Raw genomic sequence first — 24,158 nt, 5'->3', positions numbered from 1 at the left:
TTCTGCACCCCCAACAGGGATATGAGAAGTTATTTCCTTGAAATAACTTCTGGCTCAAGTTCAGCCCATTTACAGACCCATTTACAAATGGATGCTGAAAAGATCATTGATAAACAATAAGAAAAAATAAAATAACCCCTCAGTTATTTTCATTATAGCTCTTTTTGTGTGTGTGTGTGTGTAGTTGGGGATGTTTTTACAGACATATGAGTAACCTTATAAAATGGATCACAGTCTACAATGAAGGCACATCATGTACTGCCAACAGAACAGGACAAGTTACTCAATGCACAAGAGGCAAAGATATGAGTCTGTGATTTCTGAGCTGGAAAAGATTTGATAAATCATTGCATATTCATTTTTTTCCATGTCAGGGATGCTATTAGAGAATGTAACTCATTATGTTTCCCAACACCATTGCCCATGGCTTTATCTTTCCCAGAAAAGGAGGGATGATTTGAGGCTAACTCCTCTGTACTCTTGAAGTGAGTAGTTCCTACTATTTGATCATTCTTTTCCCTTACTCTCATTTCTCTCCTTTCCCTGGTCTTAAAAATAAATTTTTATTTCCAGTTTTAATAAGAAAGGAAAAAAGTTAAAGAATATAAGCAATTTCTGGCATTTGCTCTGAAATAATTCTCTGCCCTAAAAAATGGCTTCAACCAGGCTTTCAGCTAGCATATTATATATTACTCCAACTTTTGCTTTTAGCTGACATTGACAGTCTTCCCTGTACCTTTCCTAAAGAAGTTGTATCACTTTACACTGGTATTCAGTTCCAGCCATGAGACTGTCCAAAAAATGTTATGTCTGTTCCAGTGTATCTTTTGGTCTGTGAGAGCTTCGTTATGACTTTAAGACAGCATTTGTCTGTATTTGTGTCCACTCAAATTGTATATGACTCTACACAGGTACCTGGATTTTGTCTTTTTATCTATTATGTTACTAAACACTTTGGGTTTGTTCATCCTTCTCTTAAATCCTCAGTAGCTAATGTATATTATGTGAGGAACCAAACCTTTTCAAAGTCAATAAAAAATGTCATTTTTGTTTTAAAAGTACTTTACTGAAAATAACAGGCTCCAGTTTGTATCGATCTTAAAGATGTCATTCTGAATTACGAATAATACAATAATGAATTCAAAATAATACAGTAATGAGTCAATTTACCCTAGTTTTATTAAATAAATAAAACTATCTGGGCTCTCTAACACAGATGTAAGGGGTGAAATGACCAAAAAAAAAAAAAAAATAACCAACCTAAAAAATCACTCAAACCCTGAGGAGCTGGGGTTACTGGTTATAAGGAGGAGCTTACTGGTTATAAGCAAGCCCTTGTGTTAATTTGCAGCAACATGAACTCATCATCTGTTTTCCAGATAGTTTAAATTCAAAGCTTGATTAAAAGAATGCTGTAATTGAAGATGTTCTCAGTTCTTTCTGTTATCTCTTGGGTTTGGTACCTGTGGCCTTTTTGTTTTTTTATACCAAGATGCAAGAACAAGCTAATTAAACAGATCACTGTCCACAATCGATACACATCATGTACTGCCAGCAAGACACAAGAGGGATGACTCTTTGATAAAGGACAAGTTACTCAGTGCTCAAGGAGCTAACCTGTGCAGAATTTCTGAGTTCTGAGCTGGAAAAAACTGCCTACTAATTAAAACACATGATAAGTTCAGGAGGGAAATAAAGCACTGTGCATAGTGGGTTTGGGAAGCTGGTTTGAATAAACTAGTCTCTGCAAACTGAATCACAATAAACATTTTTTCGGAGGTTATGAGATTATCAGGTATTAACCTAGGCCCCTCAACCACATACAGAGAAGGCAGAACTCTGCCTCAGGGCCAGAAAAATGGATGCAATTTTACTTAGCAAAAAAGCTGAGCAGGTGAAGGCAATTTTCACCTGACTGGGAGTTCTCAGGTCCAGGGTTGGACTCTCCTCCATACAGAACCACATCCACAGCATTAGTCCTCAGGAGCTCCTGCACTGTGATCCCTGTCCTAGGTGCAGCACACCTGCATGTGTCAGCATGGTCCAAGAGCCCATTCCCATGATGACACACTCCTTCCTGAACAGGGGTGTTATTTGGGATAACCTGCCTTGGACTGAGCCTGCGGGTAGAAGTGCTCCTCAGAGTGAGACCATCTGTGCTTCAGCCATCACCTTCAGGAGCCCACGGATGCACTGATACAAGCACTTATCATCACTGTGATTTATTAGCTACTAAATTCCCTGCTAAGATGCTTGAAAGATAAACATTCAGCCCTGGAAAAGCAGCAGAGTCTCTTTTCTTTACTAGGAGTATTGGACTGCCAACCTGTTTCAGAATTTTCTGATACAATAGCGTACATAAAATTTAGTCACTAGTCATTACTTTTGCTTAGGTTTCAGCTAATTGTCTCTGCACACCATGAGAACAACCCTGTAGGTGTTGGGAAGGAAGAGTAATTAATGTTTTCTTTGTACTGGGACTGAAGGAAGGGAATGCTTCTTTGGAGATGTTTGGATTTAACGCTTTCCTAATTATGTTTTGAAAGGTTTTTTTGCCATTTGTATCTCAGTTGCAGTTGAAGAAAAATACAGAGAGGCCACATTTCAGTAGAGAGCCTTTGATATTACAGTGTTCTTAATGCTTTTACATAACTCTTGTTGATTTGTCTCTCTTCAAAGTCAACACTTACTGGTTTTTAATGAAGAACTTATACTAATTATTTATTAAACCATTCAGTAGTAATTGCTGAGACAGTGACTTTCTCAGTAATTGCTGACACTTCATAGAGAAGGTTTCTGAAAACTGAAATGATAATTTAGATGTGTACAACTTCATGGTAATAATGGAACAGAGATTTATGACATTTCATCTGTGTATTGAAATCTGCTTGACCCTTATTAAAGTTCTTATGCAAACTCCTTCTTTACCTCCCTTTGAAATTAGCAGAGTTTTACTATTTCAGTTAAAATGACAATTAAATCTCACAGAGAAGTTCAGTTTAAATGTCTTTAAGGCTGAGTTTAAGCTGACATTGAAGATGGTATGCTAATTGCTATCTGTTTTTAGTGATGTGTTTACACAGTGCCACTAGCAGAAACATCTATGTCCACAAGTGCTTAATTTTTTATTGGACATCACTAGCTCCTGTTTTATAAACCAGCTATGACCACCTGACTTCACTGTTTACTTGGTAAAGAACAGGCCTTGAATCCCTAATTTCTGACTTCCTGCCTTTGGATCAGATGCTAACAATCTTTCCACTGACTTTCAGTGGGCTCTGGACCAATGCATTCATAGAACATTAAGCTGTACATGGTCTGATGTGTGTCTTCTCCAGCCCATCAGCAGAGACTGTAACTACTGATTTGCTTCTTGTATCCCAACCAGAGCAGTTTTTTCAGGTTTTTCCTATTGCATGAGACACCTGAGAGAGCAGGTCCATTTAACAGCTGAAACACAGTTTGCATTTCATTAATGCAGCATTTTCCAGGCCTCCATTTCATCAGTCTGTCAACCCATCCTTGTAAATCTTGTGAGCACAAGCGCCTGGAGCTAGGCTGACTTGCACCATGAAGTATCTGGTCATTTATCTCTTCAACCAAATTTGTAATGCTAATTAGGCATAGTCACAGCGACATTTTATTTGACATTATAATAGCTTCATTAGAAGAGTTAAAAGGATAGATGTGAACATTGTTTTGCTAACTGTGTAAAAGTAAACAAAACACAGAAAAATATTTCCCGCTGACTCTTGGGGGTAAAGGCAGTGCTTACATACATATATAAGTATATACATTCTTTATAAGAAACACAAAAGAGAAAACAGGCTATGTAATCACATTAAAGAAAGTTCCACAGAAGGAAAAACCCCTCCTGGCTTGCAGTGCCACTGTGGGGACTCACAGCTGTAAAACAGAGATCAACAGCAGCTGTGAGCAAGGTGATGCCACAGATTTAAAAACTGACACGACTGGTTTTATCCATGGTTGAAATTAGAAAATTTAGACCTAAAGCCCCATTCCTTAAAGTCTATGGGCACTTCCTCATTTCATGCTATCATAAAAGGTGCTAGGAGATGCTATTTTATTTTTTTAATGTGCACTGCCTTTGCTGAAATGGCAATACTTCAAGATGGAGTTTGCGCTAGCAGCTGACAAACTGTGGGAAGTCCTGCCCTCTCCTCCTGACCAGCTGCTGAGGTGCCCCCTCTGCACCACATCCCAGTCCCTGCCCAGCCCACCAGCTGCTCCAGAGGGGAGGTGAGCTCCAATTGCAGCAAAAAACCTGCTCTGCCCTCAGCATGTTGCTGCTTTGGCTGTGCAGACCTCTGCTTCTCTGGGGAAGAAAATCCCAGACCTGCTTTGGACCGAAAACCAGTGAGATGATGCCAGAAATTCCTTTTTTCCTTCTCTTGTCCATCCGTCTTCTTATACACCCTGTTTGATCAAGACCATAATTGGTCCCCAAACTAAAGACTATTTTTTTACAGAGGGTTTAAAAGCTCAGAAAGAAAAGCTTTCTTAAAGTAGCCAGAGCTGTCTTGATTCCTGCAGTAAAAGAAGCCTGGCATCCATCCAGGCAATGCTTACATGCAAATCCTAAAAACACACTGCTGGTTTTAAAAATCACTACACCACAGGAGCTAGCTTAATTTAAATTTTGACTTAGTTCATCTTGAAAATTATTTATTTTATTAGACCAGACAGACATGACTTGAGGTTGCTTTCTCTAATGCTACACAAAAATACTCCAAATGAATCTGAATATGTACAGCTCTCTTCAAGGTCAAAGAGGTAAAATATGAACTTCCAGCTGATCTTGGTAAGCAGGGTCCATTATTTATCTGAATAGCCACTTATAAATTATCCTCAGTAATATTACTTCAAAAAATTCAAGGTGTTCTTTGCTTCAGCAAGAAGAAAAAATTCAAACATTCAAGGTTTGATGAAGAACATTTCATACAGATCCAAGAGAGAGAGCAGTTTTCAATTCCCTAAAATTTGCCTTTATAGTTTAAAAAAGGGCATGTGGTCACTTGTGTAGACAGACCAGGGGGAGCTGTGCTAATTCTCCATGACATTTCTTTAAAATGGCAGTACAATTCAGATGGGAGGAAGTGGTGGGTCCATATCTCTGGCGCTCACTCCCAGGAGTCACAGAGTTGCCATCAGTGTCCAAAAAGCCCTTGCAAACATTTGAGCTGCCAGGAGCTGCTGTGCGTGGACGTCAGAATGGACTACTGAAGTGCGTGAGGACTTGCCAGAAAGAGCTGCCCCACTACAAGTCTTCCCACATCTGTAAAGAAAACAAACCACAGGGGCAGTTCTACTAAGAGCATCTTTTGGGGTTTCTTCTGATTGCCACTATGGGCCTGGATAGCTGTAAAATGGTGTTTAGCAGAATTTAATCCTACCCTTAAGAAGAAACAACATCCTACTGAATAAATGGCCTTCAGCAGACTGTTTAGGTATGTCTGAGTGTTTTTCTGTAGAGAAGCACCTCACCAGCACTGGTGTTCTGCACATGCTGACTATCAGTCCAAAGAGATCCATTTCAAAAGAGTTCTGAAGCAGGCAATGTTTAGTTTTCCCATGTGTTATTCAGACAATGCATAGGGGAGGCACTTTTCCCCCCAGTTTTTGTTCAAGCAATTCAACTTTTGACAGCAGCAGAGCCAAAACAGCAGCTGTGTATTGAAGCTGATAATACAAATACTTTGGGCTTTCTGAAATTTGCCTCCTTGCTCCTCGCATCTGAGGTGTGATAGAGGAAGACTCTCTTATTGTAAAGAAATTTTGATAACACACAATGTTGCTGGTTTAACTTGAAGAAAACTATTTAAGCAGATACAACAATGGTGATCTGTGTGTGTGTCTGCTAATGGAAGAGCTCTCATTGGCCTTTTAGAGTGATTACCTACAACTCTAGATCAAAGATAGGTGTGACCAGGCTGCAAGAATAAAATGTGAGTTGGATTATCAAGATTATCGAGAAATAAGACTTTGAAAGCTGATTAAAACAAACAAACAACAAAAACAAGGTTATAGTGAAGATCTTCAGAAGTGATACCACAAGGTAACAGCAAAAAACACCACTGCCAGTACAGAATGGCACCAGGAGGTGCCAGGGCTAAAAATCACCACTCACCAGGGGTCAGCTACTGGTCACTAGGAGATTGCAACCTTAAGAACTGAGTGGAACAGGATTTACACAAAACAAAGGACAACTAACCAGTGTGTAAAACATACCACAAATGTGGACATAAGGTAGAACTACAAACAAATGAGGAATGGGCAAGTAAATACAGTAGGCATGCAGGCAGCATTAGCGAATACATATAAGAGACCAAAAGTGTGAGAAACTCCCAAAACCAACATTAAGCTCCTGCTTTGAGAAATCCTGGAACACACATTACTTGGCAGTCACAACCCCCAGCCTCCAAAAACACACAGGCACACATGCTCTGTCTCTCTAAAGATCTGGAAACCCAGAGGATGATCCAGAGATACAGAGACTCTGACTACAACATTTTGAACTGTTGTTACTAAGAATGAGCTGTGGCACTTGCATAATTCCCCTGCATCATCGGGACAAACAATATCACTTTGCTAACAGTGCTGAGACCTCGATTAGGCTAACAATGAATTCCTGGCTTTGCACATAGAAAGGGTTTCTAAAGCTCACATTAACTGAGTGCAATATTTGCTCCCATGCCTTGCTCTTGAGGACCCCTGCTAACACAGCACAAGAGCTGACAGGAAATTTGGCAACCAGGGCTGTAATTATGAAGCACATAAGCATTGCTTCACACTGGGCTCCTTGGCATGTCACCCCTGCTAGGCTCCTCAGCATAAAGGGCTCTTGAAACAGCATCTTTGCCCTGTTTCAGCAGCTTCCACCTTCCCATCAGTAAGATGGACATCCTGCAGCATATTGCTGGAAAATGCTGCTTTTTCAGAGGCATGACAGGCTGTGAGTACTCTTTCTGTATGACTTAACTTTTTTGGCATAAGCTAAAAAGTGTCTGAACAAGAATAAATTAATTCTGGAAGGAAATGTAGAATTAAAGAGAGGGTATGGAGAAGACTGATTCATACTGTGTTGGTAAAAGGAGTCTGGTACCATTTTACAAAAGCATCTATTGTCCTTTCTGAGATGTACCTGGTACATGCACACAGCATTTAATCCAATTAGATTGTATTCACCATTAACACCTGCAGCAAGGAATAAAATCTGATAGAGAACCATTTTCACTCAACAGTGCAATTACAGCATGGCTTGAAAGTGTTTTCAGCCCTTCCTGAGCATTTGAATTCCCCATACCCCCAGCAGCTGTGTCCCTGAGAAGTTTTCTTCTTCTTCTCTACAGTTTCCCCCTTCTTCTTCTGCTTGTCAAAGAAATGCCCATGTAGTGATCCATGGGGCACCCCTGGAATGATAGCTGTATATAGCAATATACAGCAGGGGAAATTAATGCTGACCCATGTCCCATTCCTCAAAACGCTAGCACCAGCTCATCATCTCATCCTCTTCTTCTGGGCCTTGCTCCAGGCATGTTTCACAGGATTAATTTTAGCTACAAGGGCATTTTGTTCTATATTGATTTTTTTGTATGAAAGAAAGCTGAGAATTAAGCTTGCAAAGCCTGCTCTCTTAACTCTATTAAATGAGGCCAGGGTAGATTAAGTTCGTAGTTCATCTTTCTGAGGCTAGGTATTAAAAATATGGCTCTAAGGTGAATTCTTGGGTGTACGTGGCTTGGCTCAAAACAAGCATCAGAATTTAAACAGCTTTACTTGAGGTTTCTTATTTAATATGCCAAGGATTTAATTAGAAAGATGGGAAATTAGGAAAAAAAAGAGTTAAAATTGGCTCTCAGAGCACAGGATGAGAGGGGAAAAAAAAATCAAACATCTATTTTAAAAACAAATATAGTCTCCATGTGATGGGATGCAGGCAGCTGACAAAGGGGATGGCCCACTGGAATGTGCTGTCCTGAATGGACTTGAAATGTCTCATGCTGCTGACCAGAATGATGACCAGGGTCAGAGGGTCTCATCCTGCATGGGCATCCTCAGCTCGCTGGGTACCTTTCACTAATCAGGCAGTAATGGTCCCTTCCTCAGCTAGGGGCAAACTCAAACAAACTCAGAGCTGTGATGTTTGTAAGGTCCTCAGCTGCAGACTTATCACCTTTCCACACAAGACAGGAATCTGAACTTTTGAAAATGCACCAAAGCCTAGTGGCTTCTACCCACTGCAAATGCTTTAACCTACTCCCTACTTTTAATTCCCAATACTGACTTAAAACACTGTCATTAACAAATGAACAAAAACCCAAAAGACAAGCCAGCATGTAGAAGTTTTGTGGCCGTGTTTTGAAGTTGCTTTTTCTGAGCGTGCAAACCACAAAATCAGGCAAGATCCTGTAATCAAGAAGCGCCCACCCCCCGCCCCCAAAGGCAGAAGCATTTGAGTTTCCAATAAAGCGTTATAGCAACGACCCACTAAAGTGTGTGACTGCACAGAGCCCGTTACCAGGCACACTGGAGAGCAGGAGGAGGAGGAGGAGGAGGAGGAGGCGGAAGAAGAGGCACCGTCTGGCTGTTCAATATAGCAGCTGAGCAATCCAGTGTGCGATCCCTGCCTCATTTCAGTGAGCAAACCCCACTGTAAAGTGGGGATAGCCCCCTCCCCAGTGTCCCGAGGGGACACATCACCACCAGGCTTTTCACTCATCCTAAGGCTTACAGCAATATAAATACTTCACAGCCTTTTACACTGATCAGAGGGAAAAAAGGGAAAACAGATTAAGTAATACATCCAGCCTTTGCTAGAAGCAGAATCTTAGGCCCAAATCTCCACTTCTTTGCTGTGCTAGACACAACTGCCTCAATATATAAAAATTAGAGGAAGTAACAACCATTTGTTTTATGTGCTGTTAAATAATTTGGGTATTTGCACATTACACTGCTCTGATGCACTGGTGTGTCCTTCCAACATCCCACTGAAAATCACTTCATCAGGGCCCCATGTTTATGGGTATTTTGGTACTGTAATTTCCTCATTAGTTTAAAGGGGATAAGCAAATTACTAATGGTCCACAGTATTCCAAAAGAGTCCTGGATACAGACATGGAACAAGGTCTTGCTGTAGTAGGTACCTCAGAGGGCAGAAAGCAGTTTACAGCCAGTATTATGGGAAGGTTTGGGAGAATGTGTCAAAAATCATCAGCCATCCCTGTCTCACTCTTGGATTTATAATGTGCAATATCATCAAGTGAGCATTTACAGCTCCTACTTGTGACTCAGTCTTCTGGGCTGATCTAAATGCCTGACAGAAAATACACAACACCTTCACCTCCCTACTACAAACAAATGCTTGCATGACTACTGCTACCAGTTTAGTTTCACTCTTCACCTATCGTAGTCATTTGGACCAAGAATGAAGTGACTGCACAAGATTTGTAACAACAAAATATGAATCATACATATTAATACCTCCTTTGAATCATGTTTGGATTCAGTGGAGCAGTGGTAACTGAGGCTTTAAGCAATGTGTCCATCCATAAATAACTCGGCATACTGCTCTTACCAGGCAAGACCTTTCATGGTAGGGAAGTTCAATACACTCGTAGGAAAAAGATAGAAGGTGGACAAATTGTTGAGACACAATTAAATACCAATTTAACTTCTCAATAAACAAAGTTTATAAATAATAAATAGGATGAAGAACCTACCTATTTATAAAAATCTTATGTGTACTGATACCTTACATTGCTTAAGGGGAAAGAGAAAAAAAACCTGTTGTGGCAGGTTAACAGGGGTTGGTCTTGTTTATGAGGAAATAATTAAAGTAACAGCAACAATTTAATAGCCTGGATATTAATGATTGTAAAAATGCTTTGCAGCATGGAAATTATGAAAAAGGCTTATAAAATCAAGTTTTGATACTGATTATGTCTTCTCTGTTGCAATTCCTTAAAATTTCCACAGCCTCTATATCCTATTATGAAATAATACCTTATTATCTCCCTTAAAAATTAATGTACCTCCTCCTTAGAATTATGTAGGGTTTGAAAAGCTCTGTGAAAGCTGAAAAGCCACTACACTCATTGCAGAGCACCAATTACCCAAGAACATTGGGCATTTAGTTAACTTATTAAGAGCTTCAGCATCTGCTTGGGCTGCACATTTCTGTGAGTCAAAAGCTCCCAAACATTCTGAACCAAATGAATCAATAAACTTTTTTCTGTGCTTGAGATTCCTACAGATGTACAAGATCTTTCTTCCTCATGGCTCAGCTCTCCCTGCCCTGATCCATGAGATGATGCCTACGGATGTTATGCTCTCTGCAAGTCAGCTTTCTGACCCTGAAGAGACAGCTAATGAACTTTTCCAGCTGACAAGGATGCTCTCAGCTCTCAGCAATGAACTCTAAGAGTGTTTTGATGCACTTGGACAGCCAGTGGTTGGGTCTGTGGGTCTTCCAGGTGCAGTTGGGGCAAACATCGTCTTTATTTGCAGTGCTGAGATCTGAAAGCATCAGATTAATAATGGACCTGCCTGTGTAGCCTCCTCTCCTCTGCACTTAAAAACTTGTAAGTTAACTTTCAAGTGACTTAGAAATTCTAAAAACACAGCAGCTGTTCTCCTCTTAAATAGCTCCTCAGTCATCAGAGCCACCATCCCTCTGACAGCTTTGCCAGTCCAGTGTAACCAAGACTAATTAACACAGTCAAGTCTAACACTACAAGTTCTGCAGGCTAGAAGAAATAATGACATTCATGAATTTAGCAAACGAGACAGAAGTTATGAATTTAATGATTTGGGAGCCAGTCTTGAGTTATGCAAAACACACTGAGTTAGGTATTCACAAAATTGCTCCGGCGTAATGGTTGCCACGTGGATTGTTTGCAAACAGCTTGCACAAACTACTTAGTGATAATCATTTGTTCCGTGACATAGTTAGTCATGCACTATTTCTGCTCCTTGAGTGGGTGATTGTATCCTCCTGAAGAAGAGGGTAAGAACCGGCGAAAATGAGGCACACCCTGGGAGTTTAACACGGATAAGCACCTTCAACAAAATACAGGAGTGTCACGTCTCACTAATCTCTGCAAGATGTTTGTGCCTTTCCAGCCCCATGCAAATAATCCATGATGACTCTGCAGAGTCTGGTGAACCAAAGCTTGGGGACAAGGAATGCACGGCGCCTATTTATGGCACTGCGATTCTTTTTAACACTCCAAACAAGGGGGAGTGTTGCAGAGGAGTATCTAATTCCCCCAGACAACCTGAGAGGAAGGGATGACAGATCACCGCTCCCAAGCGTTTGGCAAGAGCTTGCAAACTGCTGTCGCTCTCTCTGCAGGAAATGGTACTGCTTCAGGGAGACAGAACCTCCAGCAAAGACGGCTACAAAAAAAAAAGTATGTTCCCTGAAGACACAAAAAAATTGGGATTTTATTTCTTTCCACATTTTAGTTTTTGTTTACATGATGTTAGCACTTGAGTGCAAGTCTTGGTCAGTCTAAGACACAGAATCCTAAAATGGTTGGGGTTGGAAGGGACCTTACCCCCCCTGACAAGGGCAGGGACATCCCCCACTAGATCAGCTTGCTACAAGCCCTGTCCAGCCTGTCCTTGAACACTTCCAGGGATGGGGAATGTATTACAATTATTATATCAATGTGCAGAATTACAGTTCCACACACTTCAGTGACCTGGAATGGAATTAAGGAAAGTGAAAAACTGTAAGCTGAATTGAATTTTGTTGCAATAAAGCACTGATACCCCAGAAGTGCTCTGTGAGGTACCTGGTAAACTGGAGTTAAACAGTCAGCCAGCAGTGAGAATAAAAGCAACAAAGAGAGACTCAAGAAACCGGGATCTTCTGCTAAAGGATGTCAGAGCACCACACAACATTTTCAGTGGCAGCCACATCACTGCCACATTGGGCAGTCATTGTTTACAGACAGGTAACAAATCATGGGTAATTCTGATGTCCCCTGGCAACTTTTAGTCTTCCAGAGGAGACTTCTGACAAAGTACAGAAATACATCTGGTCTTCTTCATGCCCGGACTGGTAGACCAGCCCAGTGTACTTTCCTGTGGTTTTAACTGTATTGAAAAGGACTGAATTTCTCATTTGAGTCCCCTGTTCAGTGGTCAGACTGCAGACTCATTTCTCCTGATCTTACTGAGAATAATAAGCCATTTTGCTGCTTATTATACTCCAATAAAATTGTAATAATTTTGTATAACTCTTGGAAGACATGCATTTGCTCTCACAGTGCTGACATAATATGGATCCACAAAAAGATGAATTGTCTGAATTATTCTCAATGATATTAGTGAATTGCTTTCTATAGGATTTTAGGCAAAGTGGGAATTCTGATGAAAGTAAGTCAAATTCAGGTAAAATTAAATATTAGAGTTGACAGAAGTCCAAAGCTTGTTTATGAATATATTTTTAGTATCACAGCAACAAACCACAAATCCTATTGGACTAGTTCCTCATTCAAAGCAAAACAATACCACACTTAAATGAAGTCTGAATACTTTTTAAATAATGTCAATTGCATCAGAAACAGCATGCATGCACTCAACTGAAAAGATTCACTTTAGCTGTTCTTGTTCTCCTCAACAAGAACATTTTTCCCTTTTCATGAACGCTTCTGTAATCAAATTACATTAGGACAAATGCTTAAAGAAAATGCACAGCAAAATCAAACACTTGGAGTATTTGCAAGTTCCAGATTCCATGTATATCACCATTTTCTGTGTTTCTAAGACTGGGAAAAAAATTTCATAGGCTTAGTTAAACAACCAAAACTGTATGTCAAACTGGCCAGTGAAGTAAAAGGAAGTAGTCCCATAGATGTTGTGGAAGGCTCTGGGATGCTGCCATTCCTTTGTTCTGGCTTGGTCCAGAAATTTCAGGTGGTTTTCAGGCAGAGAGAAAAAATGTCTGTGATTATCAGATCTCTTATTCACTGTGAATTCTCACTTCATTTTCCTCTTCAAGTACACTTCTGGACAGGAATACAAGGACAGTGTGAGCTGGTCAACAAGCTCCCATTCCCTGTCAAACAGAGGATCTTTCTTTTGTTAATCATGTGGCACTGCTGCATCCCACCATGGGTCTAAATTTGCCACTTATAAACATGCAAGGGTTGTGAACACTCCAGGAGGACATCATGGTACAACTCCTTTCCACATAACTGCATGGTACATATTTATATGCACTGTCAAAATGGTGGGAAGATACAAAACTGTGTTTCACTGGAATCCAGCAGGCTGAGCTATTTATAAATAAGTGCCTTATTTTTGGTGCTCTTCAGTGCAGATGAACAGTGAGTGATGAGCAATTTATGTTGCTGATCATTTGTATCACAATAGAGCTTTGCAGTCTTTTTCTTCAGTTCATAGACTCTGCAAGTTCAGGATCTGTAGTATCCTACAGTGGAAGACAGGATCTCATAACAAAGACCAGTGGGCATAATAAAGAAAGGATGAAATGAGAATGCCACACTGAAAATGGAAGAGTAGATAGATAATAACATCTGAAAAAAATATTTGAGCATTCCTAGGGATTCTGGGCATCAATATCCAAAACAGACTCACCACCCATCTCTCTCTCTAAAAACAAATTCTAATTTTGAAGGAATCCTTTCCCAAGAGTATTCCACACTAAGGGATTTTCAATTTAGACAATGGAAGGAAACATTAAACAAAATATGGCTTAATGAACATGAAATAAGTCATTAGAAATATGACGTACTTGGAAGAAATCTTAGGGGTATAACTGAAATGAAAAAGGAGGTTTTAATTAACAAGCTTGTAAGCACACTGTACTCTGTAAATAATTCATGTATATAAAAACATGATCATAAGGATGACTGAATGATCATTATTTTGGCTTCCATGTGTTGACTGCTGATGTAAGGTTCCTAATCAGATGACACAGGAGCATTGTTAACCACACCAGCCTACCCAGGATATTCTATACCAATGCATGGTGATAGGAAATTTTATAGAGGTGATTAATATGTATTTTTTTCTCTCCCCATTATCTCAGAGATAGAAACACTTAGGCCACCTTTTACCATTTCCCTGGTCATGAACTCTGGAGCAGACACTTTCACAGACCACAGAATAACTTGGGTTGGGGGGAGAGGCCGTGAACACCATTCCATTCCAACCCTCTGCCATGGGCAGGGACACCTTCCACCAGACCAGGTTGCTCAGAGCTCCATCTGACCTGGCCTTTAGCATTTCCAGGGACAGAAGATGAGACATCTGAAATTTTCATGCCTCAACACTTACACAAAAAATACCAATGCTTTCTGCTGTAACTATTTGTCTCAGGAATGTCAGTGGGTATCTATTTGTTGCTTCTGTAGTTTATCACCTATCACACACAAAACTTAAGCAGAAGAAACGCAAGCACATAAACATTTCATCTTTTTGCCCTTCTAAGGCAGGGGTAAATCAGCTTTGCAGTATTAGCACATTAAAACAACATAAATCACAGCTAAAACACTTTGGGTACATTCTCAAAGGAGGGCAGATCCAAATAGAGGTCAGATCTGTTTTTCCCACTTTTGATACTTACATTGAGTACAGAAAATTCTTAAGAGCAACTGCTGTCTTACAGAAAGCAGTTGCATATGAGTGAGCCTTACACACTCAGAAAGTGGTAAATAATTATGCTTTCACCTAAAATAGCACCGGAAAATTATCAAACTGTGAAGTCAATGATACCAACTTTTCATCTGATTTGCAAAATAAAAAGATCTTTTTAAGCCAGTTTGAGAGAGCATGCTATTAAAATGAGTGTAATGCAACTGCTCTATCAGTAGCATCATTGAGAGAGGCTGGTGTGTAATTCAGCTGCTCTTTTTGGTTATTATTTGCTATGTCTAATAGCTCTTTCTTTGCAACAAATGCAAAACTTCATTTTTAAAATCTAAGTTGATGCTTGAAGATCTGTCTTGTCTTTTGACTCTGTCTCAAGTTAGAAAGTCTTATGAAAAAATGTCATATGAACAGCATGGGCAACCATTTCCTTCACAGTCTTGAAGAAGCTGGAAGTGGGATAGCATGCCTTCAGGGAAATACTAAGAGTTTAAAATATGCCTGTGCAGCACATTCATAGATTTTTATAATCCATTTCAAATATCTTCCACATTGTAAAACAGGCTTTGGAAATAAGCATCATAGATGAAAGCGGGTGAAGAAAGAGTAATAAAAATACTGTAGAAAGAAGAGGAAGAAATGGTGTCTGTTTCTTCTGAGCTCCCCAACATTTGATTTTTCTTGTATAATAATAAGACTCGAATCATCACAGTAATTTCCCCATTTATTGTGGTTCTGTGTCAGCCAAGGGTGCACCTGTGCCCACCTGTGCCCTCCTCCTCTACCCTCCCCCCCTCCACCCTTTGCAGCCTGCAGCCACCCAGGCTGAAACATTTCAGATAGAAGTTAATTATCCAGCACTAACACTGCACACTAGAACTTTCCAAACTGCTGCCAACTGGAAACCTTCCCATCAGCTTCTGAGGGCTCTCCCAGCTCACCATTCCTGCAGCAGGGAGCATCTGAGAGGTTCCGTCATCCCCCCGCTCACTGACAAGGCACTCAGAACGGGGGTGGCACCTGATTTCTGCTTGTACCAGCAGGGTATTCCTATGCTCCAGGGATGCAAGATGCTCATCATTGCCTGCATGGACCTACACTGCAGGGGAATGCCACACAGAGCTCAGCTCTGAGGGGTGAACCACCAGGCCTGAACAGAGAGATGCTCTGGAACTCTGCAGCCAAATCCAAGTCTCAAAGTCAACTGCACGCAAACTTTTGGTTGCAATGCCCCACAAGGGCAGCATGTAATGTTGCAATGGCTGTGGTATGCCTGTCTCAGTTCTTCATGAAGCTGTCCATAATTACCAAGAGCTGTGTTATCAGCTTGCTGTGACAGCTGTGAAGCACTTGGGGCCAGGCTGTGAACTTCTGAGTCACACTGATGAGGACCCCCTTGAAACATGCAGCTTTGCTTGAGTGTGACTCCCTTAATAAATGAATCATCTATCAGTGCTGCCTACTCAAGCTTAAATCCTTCTCCCAGTTCTCCTGCTACTTCCACCATCTGCACATCCTTTCCCTGTGGTGGTGAGAACAAATTTGGCTGACTGACAGGGTTTTGGGGAAAATGTGGAGTCTTTCAGAGCCAAACCAGAAGTAAAGTACAGTTGCTAATGTCCAAAGCTCCAAACCTAAATTCCCTGTGTCTGAATCTGCTCCCATTTATTAGGAAATCCCTTTTGGGTACCTATTAGGATGATGCTGCATGTATCCCAGTAACTAGGTGCTCTGAAATCCTAATCTGTCTGACCCTGGGCCCCAAAGCATCATGAGGGACTCTGATCATAGCTTTCAGCATGGAGTTTGCCAAAAGGCTTCCATTAATCGCACCCAACCACACCAAGGCCTCACAGCCTTTGCAAGACATCCCTCTGGCAACAGCAATAAACCATTATCTACCTTTGAAATGAATCCCTGTTCCCACCACTGCATCCTAGATGCTCGCTTAATCAGTTTCCTGAGAAGTCTGCAGGAAAGACAATGGGGGCAGAGGGTGCGGCGGGGGGGGGGGGAATGATTTTTGGGCAAGCATTACTCACTGGAAGCAACTGTTCTTAGCCAGGGATCAAGGCAGCCCTGTGAATTCAACCCTGATGTGGGCACACCATTTTTCTCTGTGCTTGGTGATTCCAGCTCTTTCTCCAGTGCTTTCCAACAAAATTCAATTCCCTTATTTTGTGCTTCTAGAACCACAAAAAGTAAAGACAGGGAAGGGCACCTCTTCTTTCTCTTCTCAATTCAGCTTATTTCCTCCTTCTCTTCCCCTGCATCACTGACATGTGATGTTTCCAGTTTTCTTGCTTCCTTTTCTTGTTTTCTTCCTCCTCTTTTCTCTGGATGCTTTCAGCTCTTCAGAACAAATTCTGCAATGCACAGTTATTTGTATTGCAGTGAGATCTGATGCACTCTCTCATTCCATCAAATTGAGAAGACAACCCTTCCACTCTTTAAAAGCCCTTCAGTAAGGCCTACAGAAACATGGGTTTATAGTCTGAGTCTGAAGGCAAATTTAGGATTTTTAATAGAAATGGCTTTTTCCAGTTTTCTGATTACAATAAATACATAAATTCTAACCATGCTATGCCTGGTTTTCTTTCACATTTAAAAATTAACAGGAAATCCAGAGAGGGAAATAATTGAACATGATAATAAATATTTTGTTTGGGGGCTTAAAATTGTAACTAGATCCAGCACAATCTTAAGTCCTAAAACTATGTGTTTTCAATATTTCATGGGTTTAAATAGTAAACAATTTATTAAATATACCCTAAATGATAACTTTTAAAAGTAGTATTTGAATTTAATCACAATAAATAAATTGAATAACACATCACAAGATCATTTGTTGATTCCTACTTTCTAGAGCTCTATTTCCACTGACTTTCATGGACAAATTCTTGGGGGAAATTACATTGACTACTCCAGCTTACTTCTCTTTGCTAACAATCTGTTCAGTACAGTAACTTATGTACTCATAAAGAATCTGACAACAGGTTGTCTTTAAATTTGTCTATTCTAGGCAAAATTATAATTTTTACTTAGTGGATTAAGCCAAGTATTCCTTGATGTTTCTTCAGATAATGCCTGTCCTTCGACAAAGTAATAATCAATGTTTTAACGCTGTCATATTTTAATCACTCATCACTGACAGGAGTTTGTGCAGTGTGTTATGAAAGACCTAGCAGCAAGGAAGACATTGCTTTGTGAACTCCCAGAATAGAAAAAAAGAGCCAAACCCAAAATAAACATCATGTATGGTACTGAATTTGATGTTAACTCAGCTTTTCTGCATCAAAGAATCAGCACGAGACAGGGAATGAGAAAACCTTGTTACTGGCCAGCTCTGAATGAGTGCTGTCCCAGCAGACTTCAGGCTCTTTCTGTCTCCATGAGAGTTTAAAATTAAGGAGCCAGAGGAGAACTGAAGTTAAACATTTCCCACCCACTTTCCTGCATTCTGAAAAGGGATTTTCTGCAGATGTGACTAACTGCATCTTCCTTAAACTCTTTAACTCCTATAAAAAAACTAATCTGGTTTTTTTCCCCCTTTTGTTGTTCCATGCAAAGATTTTTGATATATGAAATATCACTGGGGTCTCTGGCTGAAAGAGAAGCAACTGGGCATTTGTTTGCAGATCTTTTCAGTTTATGTCCTCAATTCCTCTCAAGACCCCTCTCATAAACCCTCCTGAAGTACACAAAAGGCAAATGCCACCACCCTATTTACTCAGTGTGAGGTGAGGAGGGTTGCTGGCCCCAGGGAAAGACTGAATACATATTCCTCATCTACAAAGAAATTAACACAAGCTTCCAATATCTGGACTAAAACAGATTAGCAGTGACTATTTGAATGACCAGAGTCTGCAGCCAAACATGTGTGTTGCATTCTCTCCCTGGAAAATGGAATTATCAAAACTTTCTCCAAAATCAAAACCACTTTTCTGCAAAAATGAAATTCTGTCTCTGAGGAGGAAAGAAAAACAGTATCTTTGGGCATTTAGTTGGGCAGAAGCTTTCCCACATCTCCATCCGTTTGCTGTAATTTCTGTCTGCCTTCATTGGTGCAATGCTTAGTCTGTGTCTTGCAGGTCAGTATGACTTCTGAGAACACTGTATTCACAGTGATGTTCTTGTCTATTTCCAAAAAGTCCTGTAATTCCTCACCCAGGCTGATCTCATATATCTATAAATTAGGAAGCTGTTAAAAAATAGCACTTAATTCCTTTAAAAACTAATTTAAAAAAATAAAATGTTTATAGGCAGTTTCTTTTCACAGCATCTGTTCTGAGGCTGAGCTTGCTTTTCACTGGAAAATTCAATTTAATCTGGAACTTTGATTTGGTTTATTTATTCTTTTGGCCCCTTCTGAAGTCATAGCAGTAATCAGTAGCACTGCAGTTTCAGTTCCTCAAGAAGCCCAGTAAAGCACAGACTGTCAGGGACTGATGACTTGCAATTACTTTACTCTGTTTAGTTGCTATGAGAAGATTCCTTTTCATGTTAACAGACACCAGAGATCCTGATTTATCTGAAACCCACTAAAAATACTCCTTTAAATTCAGAGAACACTGCTGGAAGCATGACCTCCCATGTGTTTCTGATACTATCACCAACAAAATGGATATTACAGGCTATTCTTCCCAAACTCTCAGCTCTGAGCTGTGCTACTAGAAGCAGTATCACTGTATTTATTTATGCTTCATGTTCTCTGGATCTTTTCCCTGTTCCATCCATGGGAAAATTATTAATGACATTGGCAATCTTGGAATCAAAAAATAAAGGGCTTCTCTTGATACAAACATACATAAAATGACAAGCCTTGCCTCAGTGGCATCAGTGCTTGTGAAGATGCTTTCTCCAAAATAATGAGCTGTCAAAGCTTCACTACAATTTGCACTTGTGTTAGTAGTGAAGAAATCCAGTGCTTGTTTTTTCCTTGCTGAATGACAGTGTTAAATTGTTACTTTTGCTTACTGAGTGTGAAAATTTACTGAAATGACAGTAAAGTGAGAAAAGTAAACAGCATTTTTTCAGGTCACAACAGCAGTTGTATTTACTGTTAGTGTACATTAACAATTAAATCACATATATAAAATGAAAAAAGTGTATCACACTTTACTCTGTGTTGCCTCCCTTGAAACCAACACACTCCCAAAACCTCCAGAATAGGCTGTTGCTTTGTGGGAGAACAAGTGTAGCATCACACCTTGTGATCATTCATGTCATGGGGAAAGACTTTGCTGTCTTTTTTTTTTTTTTTTTTTTTTTCTTTATCCTCAGGGTGGTAGAGTTTAATGAGAATTGGATTTTTAAATATGCTTGAACATCGACAAAACTTTTGAAAACACTGTCTAGGTATCTTACATTACTATATCTGCCCATCTGTAGTGCTGTACATTTCCTCTCATGTTATACATCTGAAGTATTACTATCATCAAATACCAGAGATAACAGGCAGTATTATTGAAATGTATTTAAGTTCTGAATCTTTACCTTCCCTTTTATTCTAAGCATTGCTTTCTGCCATGTTAGAGAAGATTTGCTCCAAGATCAACATGCTTTTCAATTACAGTGAACATTTGTCTGTTACAAACTTGTGCATGAAGTAATGACATTAACATTCAGCAGCAGTACAAGACATTGCATGTGTATCTTCCTCTCCTGTTGTAGCGTGGAAAATGAGACTTTGCTAGACATTGCTACCTTAAGACCACCCTAATAAAAGATTTACATATTGAGGAGAAGCAGTGACTCAGCACCTACTGAATAGTGGGTTTATTATGTTTGCCATGGTCTTCACTGTGCAAAATGCTCTCTAAGGGCAAAACAAGTTTTGGGTCTGCTCCTGTGCCTGTGTGGAAGGAAGATATCTGCAGGCATTCCCAAGGGCATGCTGCAGTGGTTTTGTGGGAGGGAAGATACTCTGTCCAAGCATCAGCAGAAGGGGTGACTGCAGGAGTGCCAATTCAGAAGCAGGGTTAGATCAGTCTTCTTTTCTCCTCTGGAAATCTGCACGATGGGCCTATGAGCAAAAACTGCCTTGTCTACAATGATGTCATTTACAACTGCCTCCTCCAATATGGCCAGTCAGTAGAAGAAGCCAATCTGCAGCTCCAGGTCTATAGAGATAAGAAGGTGACAAGTCTGTGGTGTGTTCATTTCATGTCAGTGATGGTATGGGACTGTGAGCAACACAAAATCCCTGCCTGCAACACAGACTGCTGAGGCCAACATCTCCAGGGACTCCTGGGTCTAATATGCTCTTAGAAATCCTGTAACTCTAGGAAGTATGCAAGGCAAAGCTGCTGTAGCACTTCCTCCACCATTAGCCTAAAAATGGTATGTAATAAGTGAAAGTATGAAAAAAAAAAAGTGTTCAAAAAGATATCAGCTCTTCCAAGACAACCTTGATAGACTAACACATTGAATACAAGTGTCTGCTGGTCTTTGAGTAAGACTGAGTTGTTTTTTTAAATCCATAGGTCCTTGAAAAGTTTTTTTATTTTAGCTCAGCCCAAAGGAAAAATTGAGTCTCTTCAGCACAGGTGCAGTGCCAGGCATTGGTTTCACTGTCACTGAAGACAATACCAGTTAAAATCTGCTTAAGAACAAAGTCCTGATTTGGAAAGACTGATCCATTGGGCTCCCTGCTGAGAACAATTTGAAAGTTAAGCACAAGCGCTGAAGTCCATGGAAAGCAGCAATGAAATCTAACCCTGTGCTGCATGTGTTGAACACATCTGGTGAACTCAGGCAGCTCTGGGTGAATTTAGACCCTTCTCTGAGATGGAAGATAAAATAATGCTAACAGCCAGAGAAAATCCTGGGTTTAGGATTTGGCCCTCGGGGAGCTTTGGCTGTTGACTCCAGCACCATTGTGACTGCAGATGCAAGGGTGGTAGATGTAACAGCAAACTTGGATGCTACTGGCAGAATTCAGCAACACTGATTAACCCTGAGTTTCGGCTTAAACCTAGAGAGACCTGAGTTAGATGAGTTTTGCTGATGTGGAGAAGCCTAGCTGAATTAAAGGGGCTACAAAAGAGCTGGAGAGTGGATTTTGACAAGGACATAGAGTAACAGGAGGGGCATCAGCTTCAAAATCCCAGATGGCAGGGTCAGATGGAATACTGGGAGGAAATCCTTGACTTTGAGGGTGATGGAGACCCAGCACAGGTTGCCCAGAGAGGCTGTTTCTGCCCCATCCCTGGAGATGCTCAAGGCCATGCTGGATAAGACTTGGACTTGGAGCAGCCTGGTCTGGTAGAAGGTGTCACTGCCCACGGCAGAGGGTGGAACAAGGTGGTCTTTAAGGTACCTTCTGACTCAAACCATTCTGTGATCCAGACCAGTATACAGCAGTCACATCTTCAGTTACAGACTAGGAACTACTTAACACAAGACTTTTTCTACCATTTGCGTCACAATTCAAACACACAAAAACGGAAAAAAACCCCAAAACCACAGAAATTAGATCCAGGCTGTGGTCTGAGTATATATGTATATATATATATTTTTTTTTTTTTTTTTTTTTTGAAAAGCAAGTTCACTTGGCAAAGTTTTTTTTTTCTAATTACATTTTGAAAGCAAAGGTGGGCTACCGTTTTTTACATAAAACAACTATTTATCCTGTATTTAAAAAGCAGCTTGTACCATTTTACTCTGGACTTCCCTTGCACAGTCTTTACAGAATACAGCATTTTCTTACAGCTCTTTAACCTGAAGATTATTCCTGGCATCAAACACACTGTTTCAACATATTGTGCCTATTACCTTTCTGCAGAGTGTGTAACACGGAGTTGCCATCTTTGTATAATAGAAAGTTTAGCTCCTAATGCTGCTTCTACTTGCACCTAACAGTTTTGTCAAACACCAAGAATTTAGTTTCTACTATTTTAGCTACACAATCAAACAGGATGGGCTGCAGTTTCCACTACTTTAGTTAGGCAACTCGAATTAGCAAAAATCTGATCTAGTACCAACATATGAACTACAAATGAAACTGAACTACAGAAAATCCTGGCGCTTTAGCTCAGCTCGATGCAAAGTCAAGTTACACTGAACAACTTCCCTGAGAAGTGTCACTTGGTGCCCCAACCTACAGTGCCCATACACAGATCACAGCATTAAGACCATTAAAAAACACCCTGGAAGCCGTTTGGGGTTTTTTCGGTTTGCACTTTTTTTTTCTTTCCCCCTTAACAACCTTTTCCTGATACGCAAAGCAGGTCCTGAATCCCCTTTCTGCTCTCGGCTGCGGAACTTATCGCCGTATATGAATGACTACGGGCTAAGAACTTCGCTCGTGCCACTGAGCGCTTGTCTGCCTTTCCACAGCGAGGATGCTTCTCTTCGCCCCCCCCGGGGCTAAAGCACAACGGGGTGCTAAAGGAGCGAGGGATCGAATTGCGATTCCAGCAGCCCCGCGGTCTGAGCGCTTCTCTCTCGGTCAGAATCCTCCCGCCGAGACCCCTGCCCGCCTCCGACGCCGGTCCCCCGACCCTTCCCCGCGGCGTCCCCGGGGCGCTGCCCTGCCCACCGCTTTCTCCCCGCGTCCCCAGCGCCTTACCAGGCTCCGCCGGGGGAACTCGCCCAGCACGATGCTGACCACCGGGATGCGCAGCGCCGCCGAGATGAAGTCCAGCTCCAGCATCTCCCCACGGCTCTGCGGGAAGGCGAGGATGGCTGAGACCCCCTGCACCACCACAGTGTGGCAGAGACTTTGCAGGAAGGAGACGGGGTCGTTGCTCCAGGAGGCGCTGGCTGAAGAGAAGGGGAAGAGGGGCAGGTCGCCCAGTCCCGCCTCGATCGCCATCACCACCTCCAGGGACAGGTTGTAGGGCAGCAGCCCGGGCACGCCGTTCAGGTTGGCCACGGCCAGCAGCAGCGCGTCCCGCGGCGAGGGGGGCGGCCGCCGCTGTCCCCCGCCGCCCCCCGCCCGCCGGCCCCGCGGCCCCTCGGGGCGCCCGCCCGACGCCTCCCCGGGCCAGGCGGCGGCGGCAGGGGCGGCCCGGGGCTGCAGGTGGGTGGCCCCCACTCGCACCGTGTGCCCGATGCGCCGCAGGATCTGGCAGGGCTGCGGGTGGGACGCGGAGCCGGGCACCGCCGCCAGCACCAGGGCGCAGGGCGGCAGCAGCAGCAGGCACGCTCGTCCCAAGACCCCGCGCACCCCCGGCCGACACATGGCCGGGAGCCCCCCGCCGCCGCCTCCTCCGGCCCCGCCGCCCGCATCAAGCGCCCCGCGGGCGGGCGACGGCGGCATCAGCCGCGGCGGGCGAGCCCCGCGCAGAGCCGCCCCCGCCGCCGCCCATGGGGCCGCCACCGCCTCGCCCCCGCCCCAGGGCTGCGGGGAGGCTCAGCCCCCGGACCGCCCCCCTCGGTTCCGCGGGGCCGGGGAGGCACCCGACCCCCGCCGCTCGCCCTGCCCGGCGACCCCGCCGAGAGTGGGATGCTGCCCTGCCCGGCTGCCCCTGCCCGGCCGCTCCTCCGCAGCCGGGGCGGGCTCTACATGG

At 42.2% G+C, this 24,158-nt stretch overlaps 1 protein-coding gene across 1 annotated transcript in view; it reads right to left on the bottom strand.

Moving 5' to 3' along the window:
- GRIN3A (glutamate ionotropic receptor NMDA type subunit 3A) overlaps positions 1 to 23,923 on the bottom strand; it is a 66,857-nt gene extending 42,934 nt beyond the window's left edge. Inside the window, exon 1 of the mRNA XM_021541456.4 lies at positions 23,216 to 23,923. Coding sequence (XP_021397131.3) covers positions 23,216 to 23,908 — 693 coding nt within the window. The 5' untranslated portion in view covers positions 23,909 to 23,923. The remainder of the gene's footprint in view (positions 1 to 23,215) is intronic.
- Between the last annotated feature and the right edge of the window lie 235 nt (positions 23,924 to 24,158).

The sequence above is a fragment of the Lonchura striata genome, chromosome Z (genome assembly GCF_050655825.1).
Source record: "Lonchura striata isolate lonStrDom1 chromosome Z, ASM5065582v1, whole genome shotgun sequence".
Lineage (NCBI taxonomy): Eukaryota > Metazoa > Chordata > Aves > Passeriformes > Estrildidae > Lonchura > Lonchura striata.
Note: the sequence above shows the minus strand (reverse complement) of the source record. Positions and strands in the feature narration are given on the sequence as shown.